General features: G+C 42.0%; 1 protein-coding gene across 3 annotated transcripts in view; it reads left to right on the forward strand.

Annotated features, from left to right (window-relative positions):
- LOC116990615 (ubiquitin thioesterase otulin-like) overlaps window positions 1-14,614 on the forward strand; it is a 45,581-nt gene that overhangs the window by 25,273 nt on the left and 5,694 nt on the right. For 2 of the 3 annotated variants that reach the window (XM_033048497.1, XM_033048479.1), the window contains 5 exons: window positions 1,923-2,002; window positions 4,042-4,145; window positions 5,248-5,388; window positions 6,290-6,415; window positions 13,767-14,036. In XM_033048497.1, the coding sequence (XP_032904388.1) occupies window positions 1,923-2,002; window positions 4,042-4,145; window positions 5,248-5,388; window positions 6,290-6,415; window positions 13,767-14,036 (721 nt within the window). The remainder of the gene's footprint in view (window positions 1-1,922; window positions 2,003-4,041; window positions 4,146-5,247; window positions 5,389-6,289; window positions 6,416-13,766; window positions 14,037-14,614) is intronic. The other variant, XM_033048489.1, reaches the window with a different exon arrangement.

The raw sequence follows: 14,614 nt of genomic DNA on the forward strand, positions 1-14,614 counted from the left end.
AAAATTATTCTTGGTTAGGAAGTTTCGCTGAGTGGCGGGAGTATAGCAAAATAATTGGCAGGTATTTTTATTGGTAGGATATGACTAACAACGATTCACAAACATTCAGCATATTTATTCCCTCATGTAGTTAGTTTATAATGAAGCGACACATGTCCAAAATGCCCATGACATGAGAGGCAGCATTGTAAGCTGTATAGCTGGAAAAAATGAGGCTGCAGAGAGCAAAAGAAGAAAACTACATCAAATGCAAGGAAGTAACGTTAACAGCAAACGAGGATAGAAGAGATAGTGGAAGTTCCAAGAGATGAAATGTTGACCACAAAAAGTCATGGTAATGTTGAGAATATAATCACCAAGTCTAATGGAATACTGACCACTATTTCTGACCTGAATATTCAAGGGCATGTAAGTTATATTGTAGCTGAGCAAAGCTTTGATAAGATGATAGCAATGACACTGTGAGCAGTGATGGTATTTAGACAGGAGACGTTTTACTTTAGGAGTGTAGTGTTATTGAAACAATAATAAAGAAAGATGTTGAAAATCAGAAATAAAAACAGATTGCTGGATACTCGAAGTAGATACCGTGGATCCTGACCGAGTCTCAGATCTGAAATGTTAACTTTGTTTCTCTTTGACCTGATGCTGTCCGAGCAGCACGGTATGTCTAGCATTTTCTGTTGTTATCAGAACAAAACCTGGACGTCACGGCTTGAACTGGAAGATAGGTTTTCTGTAGAATTGTCACCTTGTCAGGGATCACAAAAGTGGTTGTAGAATCATTACATGAAGGAGATAGGACTTTCCTCTTCAAGCACAAGATTGGCTGTAGTCCAATCAGTCACATTCTTCAGTTCTTTCTTTGTAGCACTGATAATGTTATTCCCTCGTGTATTGGTCATTAAAAACTATCATCAATTCCATCTTAATTTTCCCCTCGAATATAGAAAGCAATGGTTGAATCTGCTTCCACTTTTTTTAGGTAATGAATTCCTGACAATGACTACTCACTGTATTTAAATATCATTCCTATGTCACCCAGTTCATCATAATTCTGTTCATCTTAATCACCTTAAATGTTTCCTGTGTGGTTCAAAGCTGTTCTGTAAATGGAAGTTGTTTCCTTTTATTCACTTTGTTTAGATTCACAATGATATTGAACACCTCTGCCATTACAATTTTGCAATCTTTTCTGCTCCTTGGGTAATCATTTCTTGAGTCAAACCATGCTAGTTCAAGGTACTCATTCCTAGAATCATACTACTGCACGGCTCAACCTACCCACACTGACTAAGATGCCCCATTTACCCTAGTCCCACCTGCCTGCTTTTGGCCAATATCCTTCTAAACCTTTCCTATGCATGTACCTGTCCAAATGTCTTTTAAATTTTATGATAGTACCTGACTCAACTGCCTTCTCTGGCTGCTCGTCCCATGTACCCACCTGTCTGTAGGTACAAAAGTTGCCCCTCATGTTTCTATTAAATCTTTCCATTCTCACCTTCAAATATTTAGTTTCTGAACTTTATAAAAAAAAGTCTTCAATCCTTTTAAACATGAAGTGAATGGGCATGATGCTCCAATTGTAACCAAACCGTTGTCTTATACTTATTCAATGTAACCTTCTGGCTTTTGTGCTGTATACTTTTTCTTTATAAAAGACCAGTATGATCTCCAAAACTAGAAAATTGCTCCCATGTTCAAGGTATTATTATATTCCAAGAAAAGTAAACGTCCTAATACCAACCTTTGAGGACACCATTGAATAAATACCTTGTTTTTACATAAAGTTCATAAACTACATTGGAAATGAGGTGTGGAAGGGGTTGAAGAACATTTTATAGTTGATTAATGTACCTTTTCATGCTTTGTAATTAAATTTCCCCTAAATGTGGAACAAATAATTTATTATTTTGTAGAGAGGAAGACCTTTACCGCGATGAAGATGAAATAGAGAAAGCCAAATCCCAAAGGCTGCATGATGAAAGCCAGCTTGCAGGTGATCTTGTTTCTTGCTACCTTTCCCCACACTTCTTTTCTTGTTTTAAACCTCCTCAGCCCAATTAATTTGACAAGAATCAAGAAGCATCACTCATGATTTTGTAGTTAAGCTTCTCAGTTTAAAGTAAAAGGGGCACAAAGAAATGAAAAAGCAGTAACTTCACTGGACTAAGGAAGATCCCCCAAAACAGTTGAAATGTAATGCTTGTATTGGTGTGGAAACTCAAATGTAACATTAAAGCAGCACTATGCAGTTGGTTCGTGCCAATTTGGGTGAAGCATACTGGTAGTCATAGCACATCAAACATGGAAAAGTACAGCACAAGAACAAGCTCGTCATCCCAGTGTGTCTGTACTGAACATGATGCCAAGATAAACTAATATTGCCTGCCTGTACATGATCCATAACCCTCCGTTGTCTGTATATCCATGTGCCTATCTAAAAGTCAATTGTTCCCATTTTGAATCACACCAATGTGTGTGATGAAAGGATGAAATCTCCCCCACAGTGCTGTGGGATTGGGTGTCCAAGGGTTTAGACCCAGCAATGAAAAACAAGTAATTTCCAATTCACCATTGTATGCAACTTGAGGGAAGAACTTGCCTCTCATTCAGTGCCATGATCAAGCTGCCATTGGGCATACAGGTTGAGTATGCTGTAAGTTTAGAAAGTGCCATTGAAGAAATCCAATCGAGGTGCTGCAGTGCATTTTGTAATTGGTACGCACGGCAGATAGTGGTGAAGGACGGAAGATTAGGTGGAAATTAAGGAGCTGCTTATATTGTTGGAACATAGAACAGTACACCACGAGAACAGGCTCTTCAGCCCGCAATGTACATGATGCCAAGACCATCGCATATCTACCTGCACATAACTCATATCCCTTCAATTCCTGCATTTCCATACGCCTATCCAAAATTCTCCTAAATGCCACTATTGTATCTGCTCCACTTCGTATTTCACTTGGGTAGCTTATATCCCAGTGGTATGAACATTGAAATTACTAATTTTAAGTAACTTTTATTTACTCCCCCCCCCCCGCACTCTTTTGTTTTCCTCTTGAGATCACACCGTCCCTAGCCAACAATGGGCTTACCAGGGACTGCTTTGCCTAAGGTTATTTCTGGCTGGCCTTGATTTGTCATGGTCTTTTCTCGCCTCCCACTCTTCAACCCACCACACCCACACCTCCCTCCACCACCCCCTGCACCTCAGTCTGAAGAAGAGTCCTGACCCGAAATGTCACCCATCCTTTTTCTCCAAAGATGCTTTCTGACCCGCTGAATGAATCCATTACTTTGTGTCTATCTTCAATAAAAAGAATGGTCTGTTCTTAAATATTTACCACAGGTGACTCGAGATTCAGTTCATAAGGTCATAAATAATTGGAGCAGAATTAGGCCATTCGGCCCATCAAGTCTACTCTGCCATTCAATCTTGGCTGACCTATCTCTCTCTCCTAACCACGTTCTCCTGCCTTCTCCCCATAACCCGTGACACCCCTACTAATCACGGATCTATCCAGCTCTGCCTTAAAAATGTTCATTGACTTGGCCTCCACAGCCTTCTGTGACAAAGAATTCCACATTCACCACCCTTTACTTGTTCCAAGTAACAACCAAAATATGGTGCCTCCAAGAATTGCCTCCGAGAAATAAAGTTCTATCGTATCATATCGTAGAAGGGAATCTGCCTGTGTTAGATCTGAAGGAGAATTTGAACGAGTGATTAACAATCTTTGCATCCAGTTGAAATTGTACTGTTCTCTTTCCATTTATGAGATTATCAGGTAACATAAGTCTACAAGTTATAGAAGAATTGGGCCATTCGGGCCATCTAGTCTATCTCGCCATTCAATCATGGCTGATCTCTGCCTCCTAATCCCATTGTCCTTCCTTCTTCCCATAACCCTTGACATCTGTACTAATCAAGAATTCATGCAATATACTGCAAGAGGTTTTATGATTGGTATTCCAGATGGTTCATGTAATTTGCTAAAGGAGAGAAATGACTTTCAAATGACTTTTGTTTTTCAGCAGTTGCCTCAGAGAAGTCCACTATTGAACCCAGCATGGCCATTTTGGAATATTGTACTAGAGAATGGAAAGGAAACACAGCAAAAGCCCAGCTGATAAGAAATGTCAGTAGTTACTTTTATTTTTAATATTTGGTCTTTGAAGGATATTTTATCAAATTAAATATTTCTAGCACAACATCTGGTCTTGGTTTCTGACTGAGTGCTGCTCCTGGCAATTGTCTGAAGGTGAACCACAGGGTTTGCAAACAAACTCCTGTATTTGAACTGCTGCTGAGCATTCAGCTCTCCAATCCACCTGTGGTTCAGTTTATCTCTTTTTAAATCCATCACCAATCTCCGTATTAATTCAGTTCCAAAACTGTTCTTTCCTCCACCCTCCAAAATATTGAGCTAATTCTTCTTTTCGTACCCTGATCGCCACTCTCTCATTCACCCATGTAATCACGAAAGTGTGTTCCAAGTACAAGGACAGCTCAGTTGTTGCATTCTTATTGTTTCCAAATGTCTGCATGGCTCTATCTTCCCTTTAGATATAATAATAATCAGGCTGTACATGTGCAAGATCTTGGTGCTGCTCTACTTCTGAACTCTTATGTATTGGCAATTTGAATTGCTCCACCATTAGTGAATGTGACTTCAGCTGCCTGGGTTGTAAGCTCTGCCCTTCTTAAAACTACTTCTTTGCTCAAACTTTTCCTTGTGCCTCAAACTTCCTTTAGATCTAAAGCAAAATTATGCTTGTGCTGCACCAGTGAAGTAATTTCAGATGTTTTGTACAGTTAGCAGAACTATATAAATGCAAGTTGTATTTGTTCACAATCTGCTTATGATGCATAATGTTTTGATAATTTTGTGATCCTATGCCTTATCAAGTTGGGAAACCAATCAATATTCATTTTGAATGATGATCTGAGTTTGCCGAGTCCATTTCCTCTGATACTTGTTTGTTATTGTTGTTATTTTTAAATTATAGCTTTCTCAATCTTGCAGTGCAGCATGTGATAGCTACTGCATTCAACAAATTCACATTCCCTGCACTCGTAAGTGCAATTCTAACTCAACTGCTGTGCACCAGGAACTTGAGATTGTTGCCAAGTCATCTTGCTGATCAACCCTCGGAGTGTCCTCTTCTAATTCAAACTTGCCTTTCAAAACCAGCGACAAACCTGAAGTTTAAAAAGAATCAACCTTTTTTTTTAAACAGGCCTATGCAGCTGTATGTGAAGATTTCAATTCCATACGCAGAGTTCGAGGTGATAATTATTGTGCTCTGAGAGCCACACTATTTCAAGCATTGCATAGTGTTGAAAAACTTCCATGCCTGCAACAGGATGATCTGGACCAGGTATTTCCATGTCTGCGGTTATTGTTCAATCTATCCATCTATTCACTTTTTCTGTGTCTTGACCAGAAGGTTTCCTTAGCTTAAGTCATTGTTATGTAATGTGTTTTATCACATGAAATTTATATTTGAAAGTAATTCGTGTTGAGTAATGAAAGTTATGATTTATTGAGTCCAACCATATAGAGGGAAGCCATTCAAGTTGGTACCAACTTTTTCACTGAATGAATTGCACAGCTCTGCTCTGTGCTTTGTTCTCTAACCATGCCATATTTGTGCTCACATATTTGAAAGTTAAGATTAATCTGTGTCCACTATCCTTTATGTTGGGTATTCATATCCTAACCACTCATTAGTTTTTAACAAAAGTGATTTTTGTTTTCCTTTATGTGACAATGTTAATCTCCTTCCCTAAAAAAAAAAGGTTTATATTTTAGAAGATTTAGAGAAAAGTTTCACTATACTGGATTCTGGGATAACTGGTCAGTCATGTGAGAAGAGTTCGAGTAGGCTGGTCCACTTCCCCAGAAGAAGAAGAATAAGTAGTTCTTCTTAAGAGTTTAAAAGAATGAGAAGTGATCTCATCAAAACGTATAAAGTCTCTGGAGGGTTAGACTATGGAGGGGAAGTATCCAGAGGCTGAGGAGTCCAGTAGTGGGTTTCCGTCTCGAAGTAGGGGATTAGGCATTTAGGGCTGAAATGAGGAGACATTTCTTCACACATGCGGAACCTTTGAGTTCTGTACCTGCAGAGATTTTAGATATTGTCTATGATTTCTACGTCATTTTTCTTGCTACGTGTTAGGATATCCAAATCATTTAAAACTGGTATTGATATTGAAACAACTGATTTATTATTGTTTCATTGCAACATTCAGATTCAATTCAATTATTCTCCTTTCTAGATACCAGATAAACTCATTGGAGAAAACCATAACTGGATTAAGCAGTGGTATTTTAGAATTCAAGACTCTGGGGATGCAAATCCTGTGAAAATCTTGAGTGGATATTTGATGGCACTGAAAGACAAGGTGCATTTTTCTGTTAATTTATGCTGTATAATAATTGCTCAGTGTTAACAAAAAAAAATGATGTTGAAATGTCCATCACCATTCTCCTTTTTTTTGCTCTTAAATGTCTATTTTAAATAGAAAATTCAAGTTAATGGACAGCTATACCTTATTTTTCCATCAGAAAGGTCATACTCGGAGAATATTAGGCAATTCAGCCCCTTGATTGCTTTCTGCCATTCAGTTGTATTGTGACCTTTCATAGAGTCGTAGAGAGTCATGCAGTATGGAAACAGGTCTGTCAGCGCAACTGGCCCATGCCGACCAACATGCCCCATCTACACTAGTCCCACCTGCCCAAGCTTGGCCCATAACCCTCTAAACCTATCCCATCCATGTACCTGTCAAAATGTTTCTTAAACGTTGTCATAGTACCTGCCTCAACTACTTCCTCTGGCAGCTCATTCCATATACCTACCGCATTTTGTGTAAAAAAAAAAGTCACCCCACAGGTTCCTATTTAATCTTTTCCCCTCACCCTAAAACTATGTACTCTGGTTCTCGATTCCCTACTATGGGTAAAAGACTGTGCGTTTAGCCTATCTATTCCTCTCATGATCTACACATCTATAAGATCACCCCTCATTCTCCTGCACTCCAAGTAATAAAGTCCTAGTCTGCTCAACCTCTCCATATAGCTCAGACCCTTAAGTCCTGGCAACGTCCTCATAAATCTGCTCTGCTTAACAACATCTTTCCTACAACAGGGTGACCAAATCTACTCTAAATGTATTGTATAACTTTAACATGACCTCCCAACTTTTAACTCAATACTCTGACTGATGAAGGCCAAAGTGCCAAAAGCCATTTTGACCATGTACCTGCATTTAGAACTATGTACCTACGCTTTTAGATCCCTCTGCTCTACAACAGTTCCCAGAGCCCTATCATTCACTGTGTAGGTACTGCCCTTGTTAGACTTCTCAAAATGCAACACCTCACATTTCTGTCTATTAAATTCTATCAGCTGTTCCTCAGACTACCTGCCCAACCCATCAAAATTCTACTGCAATTTTTGAGAACCATCTTCACTATCCACAATACCACCCACTTTAGTGTCATCTGCAAACTTGCTGTTCATGCCTCATACGTTCTCATCCAAATCATTGATAGAGATGACAAACAACAATGGCACCAGCATGGAGGCACACCACTAGGTGCAGACCTCAAGTCCGAAAAGTAATCTTCCACCATCAGCCTCTGCTGCCTTCTATCTCTCCTTGGATTTTCTACCACGATTTGATCTAATGTTCATAAATGAAATTTCGATTGATCCAGCTTCAAAGGAGTTCAAAGGTTAAATTGGCAGTGTCCGAATTACAACTGACCAGTTCGAAATTTGAGTTGTTTCGATCCTTGCCTTTTTGTGAAGAAGTGTTTCTCGACTATGCGTGAATAACCCAGCTCCAACTTCTGATGAAGGCTCTTCAACCTGACACATTAACTCTCATTCTCTTTCCACTCATGCTGCCTTACCTGCTAAGTGTTTTTCTACATCTCCAATTTCTAGCTTGTGAAGTGAGACACTAAATGCTGGAATAACTCAGCGGGTCCGGCAGTCAACCCAAAATGTCACTTATTCCTTTTCTCCAGAGATGCTGCTGGACCTGCTGAGTTACTACAGCATTTTGTGTCTATCTTCGGTGTAAACCAGCATCTGCAGTTCCTTCCTACATATCTAGCTTGTGGAGTTTTTCGTTTTCTAATTTTGTCAAGTAAGAATTCCATTGTTCTGATTCGGTACATATGACAATTAAACATTAGTGACTCTTAACATTACTCCCTCTTATTTTGACACTTCCATCCGGGTAATTTTTCCCTGATTCCCTGTTACTTCCTTTAATCATGGCACTTTTGACTGTGCTAAACTTGATGTATTTGTGGAATTACGAACCTGTGCGATCTGTTATCCACGATTGAATCTATTTTGGCCCACAAGTATTACCAGTGCTTTTCATCTCTGTAGATCTGCAATCTGTGTATCTTTCTAATTGCTTCCTTAAATCACAGTTATGAACAGTGTGAAAATATCAAAGAGGGCGGAAATTTTAAACATTTCAATCATGTTATTTGTTAAGGAAATGGCATAACTATATTATTTGTAAATTAAATTAAAAATTTTAAAAATTGGAAATACTCCAGCAGGTCAAGTAAGGGGTGTGAAAAAGATAATTATTTTGCATTGCTCCTCCTCTTAATGTTTCACTATTATTACTTTTGTCCCTTAATCTCTGCTGCCAACCCTATAGCAGACCCTCTCTCCTCATCTCCCCCGTTAATGTATACTTGCTAAACTGTTCCCAGTTTTGATATAAGGTTATAAGTTATAGGAGCAGAATCAGGCCATTCGGCACATCAAGTCTACTCCGCCATTCAATCATGGCTGATCTATCTCTCCCACACAACCCCATTCTCCTGCCTTCTCCCCGTAACCTCAGACTGGTTTTTGCAACTGGTTTTTGCATTGTTTAACAATGGGGATGGTTGAGAGGGATATGAACCAAACTCGGGTAAATGGATTTGCTTAGAATGGGCTTCTTGGTCAGTCTGGGCAAGTTGGGCCGAAGAGCATCCATTTGGCTCAGTTTCTCTGCCTGACTGTAATTGCTGAGTATTGCACACATTTCCTGTATTGTTTGACCTGAATCATTAAGTTATGCCTATTCATCATAATCATTAATGTATTGTGTTCCAGTGTATTAGTGCATCTCCCAGTAGGATGCCTTTGAGTCAAGGGGAGAGGAAGTGGTGGCTGAGGCTTTTTAAGGGAAAACAATCTTGGTGAGGACAAGATCAGGTTCGAGGTGATGCTTGCAGTTCCCAAAGTTATGGCATGCTTTGCTGCTTAAAACAACACTTTCTTCAGTGGTTTTATGTTCAACCATGTGGCTGCTTAATGAACTTTGTTGAATTGTTGCTTCAGTGTACTGACAGATGAAATGCTTTTCGTGTGTTTCTCCCTTTCTTTTTTCCAAAGTTCATGCATGGTTGATACCAAAGCTTCAAAAGCACCTAAGACACTTCTGAAATAGTTTATTACATGTGTTAATGTTTAAAGTTCTGTTGTATCACCCCAAACAAAAAACAAACACTTCTAAAGTACTAACGTCTACTATGCTTATTAGATGCAAAACTGAGTCCAGTGTGTTTATACATATAACCAATGTTATTGGTAAATTCAAATTAGGCTGGGCTTAAGAGATTCTGATTACATTTCAGCAGCAGTAGAAAGTCTTGGAAGGATTGTATGGATCGTATTCCATGAGTGAATAATATTTGCTCTATTGACCTGAAGAGAGTTGTCAACGCTTAACAATTGTGATTTTTTAACACTTGCACACATTACAAGTGTTTTTGAAAAATATATATCCATGGGGGTATATATAAATTCTATCCAAATTTGCTGATGATTCAAATTTAGATGGGAATGTAAGTTTGTGAGCGGAAGTACCAAATGATTTTAGAAACAAAGAACTGCAGATGCTGGTTTACAAAGAAAGACAAAGTGCTGGAGTAACTCAGCATGTCAGGCAGCATTTCTGGTGAACATGGATAGGTAACGTTTTGGGTTGGCATCCTTCCCCACACTGGTAATAGTGGGGGCAGGATAAAGCCTAGTGAGTGATAGGTAGATCGTTGGACAAAGGACAGAGGTGAAAAGCGTGAGATAAGGAGAGAAGGTACGAATTTTAAAGCTAGAGGAAGGAATATAATTGGAAGGGGAAGGGAGAAATTGGTGTGCATCCCGGTGGGGCACAGGGAAGAAGTGGGGACCAGAGAGAGTGGATGATGTGGTTTTAGAGGTTAGTTACCCAAAATTGGAGAATTCAATGTTCCAACCGTTGGGTTATAACCTACCAAAGCAGAATATGAGATGTTATTCCTCCAATTTGCGCGTTGCCTCACTCAGGCAATGGTGAAGACCCAGGACAGAAAAGTCAGCATTGGAAGGGGAGCTAAAATGGTTGGCCACCAGGAGATCCAGCAGACCTTGGTAGACTAAGTTCAAATGTTTGGTGAAAAGGTCGCCGACTCTACGCTTGGTTTCGCCAAAGTAAAGGAAGCCACTTTGGCAACACTAGATGCAGTAGATGAGGTTAGAGGAAGTGCACCTGCCCTGGAAGGACTGAAGAGGTCCCTGGATGGAGGTGAGGGAGGAGGTATAGGGACAGATGTTACATCTCCTGCGGTTGCAGGGGAAAGTAAAGGGTGAAATGCATGGGAAAGGGTGATTGAACCATGAAGTTGCAGCGGGAGCTGTCTCTGTTGAAGACAGAAAGGGGATGGGAAGTTGTGACTGGTGCTACAATCACGTTGAAGGTGATGGAAATGTCTGAGCATGATACGTTAGATGTAGAAGCTGGTGGGGTGAAAGGTGCAGATCAGAGAAGCTCTATCCTTGTTCCGTCAAGGATGGAGGGGAAAGCAAACAGAACTACGGGAAACATGCGACCCAGATGAGGGATCCATTTATGACAGCGTGGTGGAACCACGTTTACTAAATAAAGAGGACATCTCAGTATCAAAATATGGTATATAATGCGAGTAAAGTATTCCATTTTAGTAGGAAGAATAAGAAAGGCAGAACATTAGTTTGGACGATGTGAGGTTTAATATGGTGGTATTTAGGATCATTTGGATTAATTTTTATTGCAAGAAGGAAGGACTGCAAAAATAGTCTTGCACCAGAATTGTAGGACTTGTGCAAGCACACTTGGAGTAATCTTGTTTAAGCAACAAGTTATGGATCCTTTCCTTAAAAAAAAACACACACACACACACACATATATGTGTGTGTGTGTGTATATGTGTGTGAGTGTGTGTATATATATACACAGGTCTGCACTTGGTCTAGTCTATATATTAAAACTCTGTGTGGGTGTGTGTTTGTGGGTGTATGTCAGATTCCATTTTCAGATATTTTTTCAGATTAGATTTTTGGCCTTTGATTTCTTGGTCCGCCAAAACAACACTCATAAACTCTGAGATTTTTTCCATTTCGGTAGAGATTTCACTTTTACATTCGCAAATCCACTCCTTATTAGATTTTGTCGTTTTTATGTACACATTTTTATTAAAATCCTCCTCCTCCCCCCCGTCCCCAATTTTTTTTCAAAATGTTAAAACAGCTCTCACCCATAGAATGTTGGTGAACGTTCCATCGTGTGATGTCACAATGCCATCCCTCACAGATGTCCAATCGGAATGGATCTCATTTACATATGCCTTTGCACCAGCACCAGCCCCCCCCCTCCCCCCGCAGCCTGTGTTGAAGCGCGTGGTCACGTGTGTGGGAATAGAGAAAGAGGATTGGGGATGATAGGGAATGGGGAATAGAGGGACTGCCCCTACCCCTCCCCCTCCCACTCTCCCTCCCTACTCTTTCCCCCTACCTCCACACTCTTTCCCCTCCCTCCCCTACCCCATCTCCCTCCCCACCTCTCTCCGCCCCCACCCTCTCTCTCCCCCTCCCTCCCTTTCTCCCCCACCCCCTCCCCTACCCCTCTCTCCCTCTTCCACTACCCCCTACCCCATCCCTCTCCCTTTCTCCAACTTCCACCACCCCCCCCTACACCTCTCCCCCTTCCCACTCTTCCCCATCTCTCCGCTCGCCCCCTCTCCCCCTACCCTTCTCTCCCTCTCTCCCCCCTCCCCCACCCTTTCCCCCATCCCTCTCTCCCCTTTCAATCTCCCTCTATCCTCACCCCTCTCCCTCCTCCCCTCCCACCCCTACCCCTCTCTCCCTCTCACCACTCTCCCTACCCCTCTCCCCTTCTCCTACCCCCTCTCTCCACCTCTGTCCCATCACTCTCACATCCCCTCCCCCACCCTTGTTTCGCCCCCCAACCGTTCATTGCCACTGTTAACCGCTCCTAACCTCACAGCTGGAAGCGATGGTAAAGTGAACCATTCATTTAATGCAGCCAAAAGCAGCCAATCTCTCCCCCCCTCCCCCCCCCTCCCCCGACGCGCGCTGGCATTTGCCTCTCCGACTCCTTCTCCCTCCCACTGTCCATCTGCGTTCCTGTTCTGTCCCTCTCTGTGAACGAGCAAGTTCTGCAGAACCGGAGGTCACTGGGGACAGGCGAGATCCTGGGGAGGTGAAGAGGGGGAGTGGGAGGTTTGAGGGTGTAGGGAGGGAGAGTGGGGAATGGGGGAGGTGAGGAGGGAGAGTGTGGGAATAGAGGGAGAGGAGTGGGGGTGATAGGGAGTGGGGAATAGATGGACTCCCCCTCACTCACCCCTCCCCCTCCATCTTCCTCCCTCACCCCTCTCCATCTTCCTCTCCTCCCCCTTCCACCCCCTCTCTCCCCATCCCCCTACCCCTCTCCCTCTTCCACCACTCCCCCCTACCCCTCCCCCTCCCTCCCCACTCTTCCACTTCTCCCCCCCTTCCCCCACCCCTCTCCCTCCCCAACCCTCTCCCTTCCTCACTCTTGCCCTCCCCATCCCTCACCACTCTTCCTCCTCTCCCTCCCTCCTACCTCTCCCCCTCTCTCTACACTCTTCCCCCTCTCTCCCACCCTCCCCTCTCCCCACCCCGTCTCCCCCTCACTCTCCCCCCCTCCCCCTCGCCTGTGTGTTTGGGGGGTGGTTAGTGTGAGTGTGACGCCGCAGCCCCCCCCCCCCTCCCGCAAACGCGCGTTGGGGAAACAGACCCAACGGGTCTGCTCTTGGTCTAGTATATATATATATATATATATATATATATATATATATATATGTTTGTGTGTGTGTATATATATATATATACATATATACACACACACACACACACACACACACACACCTTGGAGCAGAAACACAAAGGCTCAATGGATTTATTCTTGGGAGGAAGCATTCTTTTATGCAGAATAATTTTGTAAATTGAGCTTAAGCTCTGTGGAATTTAGAAGAGTGCGAGGCAATTTCTTAGAAATTTAAGATGTTGATTGAAGGATCTAGAATCAAGGATCAAGGAATCTGGAATGAGGGGTATAATTTCGACTGAGCTGAAGCTGTAAATCTCTGAAATTCAGTACTCCAGAGAACTGTAGATGAGACTAATTAGATATATTCAAAGCTGTGATAGATTTTTGGATTTTAAAGGAGTCGGGGCAACAGTTGGATAGTCATGCTCTTATAGAATGCTGGAACAAATTTGAGCATTTGGCATTCTATTCCCATTTTTTGTGTGTTATTATTGGCATGTGTAAAATTTGCAATCAATTTTTAAATGTTGACAACAGGAATTTACAAAGCTCTCTGGTTACAGAATTGATGCGTTGTGATTTTAACTTTCCCCTCTTCCCCTTCTTGTCACCACCATTAGTGCACTCAATTATGTGAAATGGATTCCTTGAAAGAAAGAAAGGCTGCCTGTGAAGAACTGTTCCAAACCGATACAGAGGAGTACACAATGTTTGAAGCTCTGAAATTTATGATGTTGGCTAAGGCTATTGAACTCGACTGCAATAAAGTGCAAGAAAAAGAGGTCCCTCTATTCTGCTGGCTGATGTTTGCTCGTGATACTTCTACTAGCCCTTATCAGTTCATGAAAAATCATTTGAATCATGTTGGCAACACTTGTGGACTGGATCAGGTAAGGGATTACAATGATAAAATCTTGAAATAAACTATCAAAAACTAGGAGTTCTGCATCATCAGGAGTCCATAATTGTCATTTCACTCCTCACATTTCAATGCTTTTAAGTTATGAAAATAATAAAGGATAAATTGGTAGTGATGAGAGAAGAGATGCATTTACACATTCTGCCAACTGGCTGAATCTTCTGGCTGCAGTAGAAAGCTTGTTAATCTTGGAGGCTTTGACCAAATGTTCCTTTACACCAGGGGTCGGCAATCTTGTTCTGCATAGGGGCCAGGACCCATGCCTGTGAGCGGATGGCAGACCACATCTATCACCATAGTGTGACACTTGGTGTTGTTTTTCGCATTAGTTTTCACGTGTTTTTCCAATTAGTTTTCTGCAGTTCCCAGATCCCTCGTGTGCCCAGGGACTGGCTGCAGTTCCCAGACCAGCTCGCGTCCCTGGGACTGGCTGCAGTTCCCAGGTCGGCTCGCCTGCCCGGGAACTGGCTGTAGCGTCCAGGTCGCCTGCTTGACCCGGGACTGGCTATATATAGCGCCCAGGTCGGCTCGCCTGCCCCGGGACAATTC

The sequence above is a fragment of the Amblyraja radiata genome, chromosome 2, assembly GCF_010909765.2.
Source record: "Amblyraja radiata isolate CabotCenter1 chromosome 2, sAmbRad1.1.pri, whole genome shotgun sequence".
In the NCBI taxonomy this organism is placed as follows: domain Eukaryota; kingdom Metazoa; phylum Chordata; class Chondrichthyes; order Rajiformes; family Rajidae; genus Amblyraja; species Amblyraja radiata.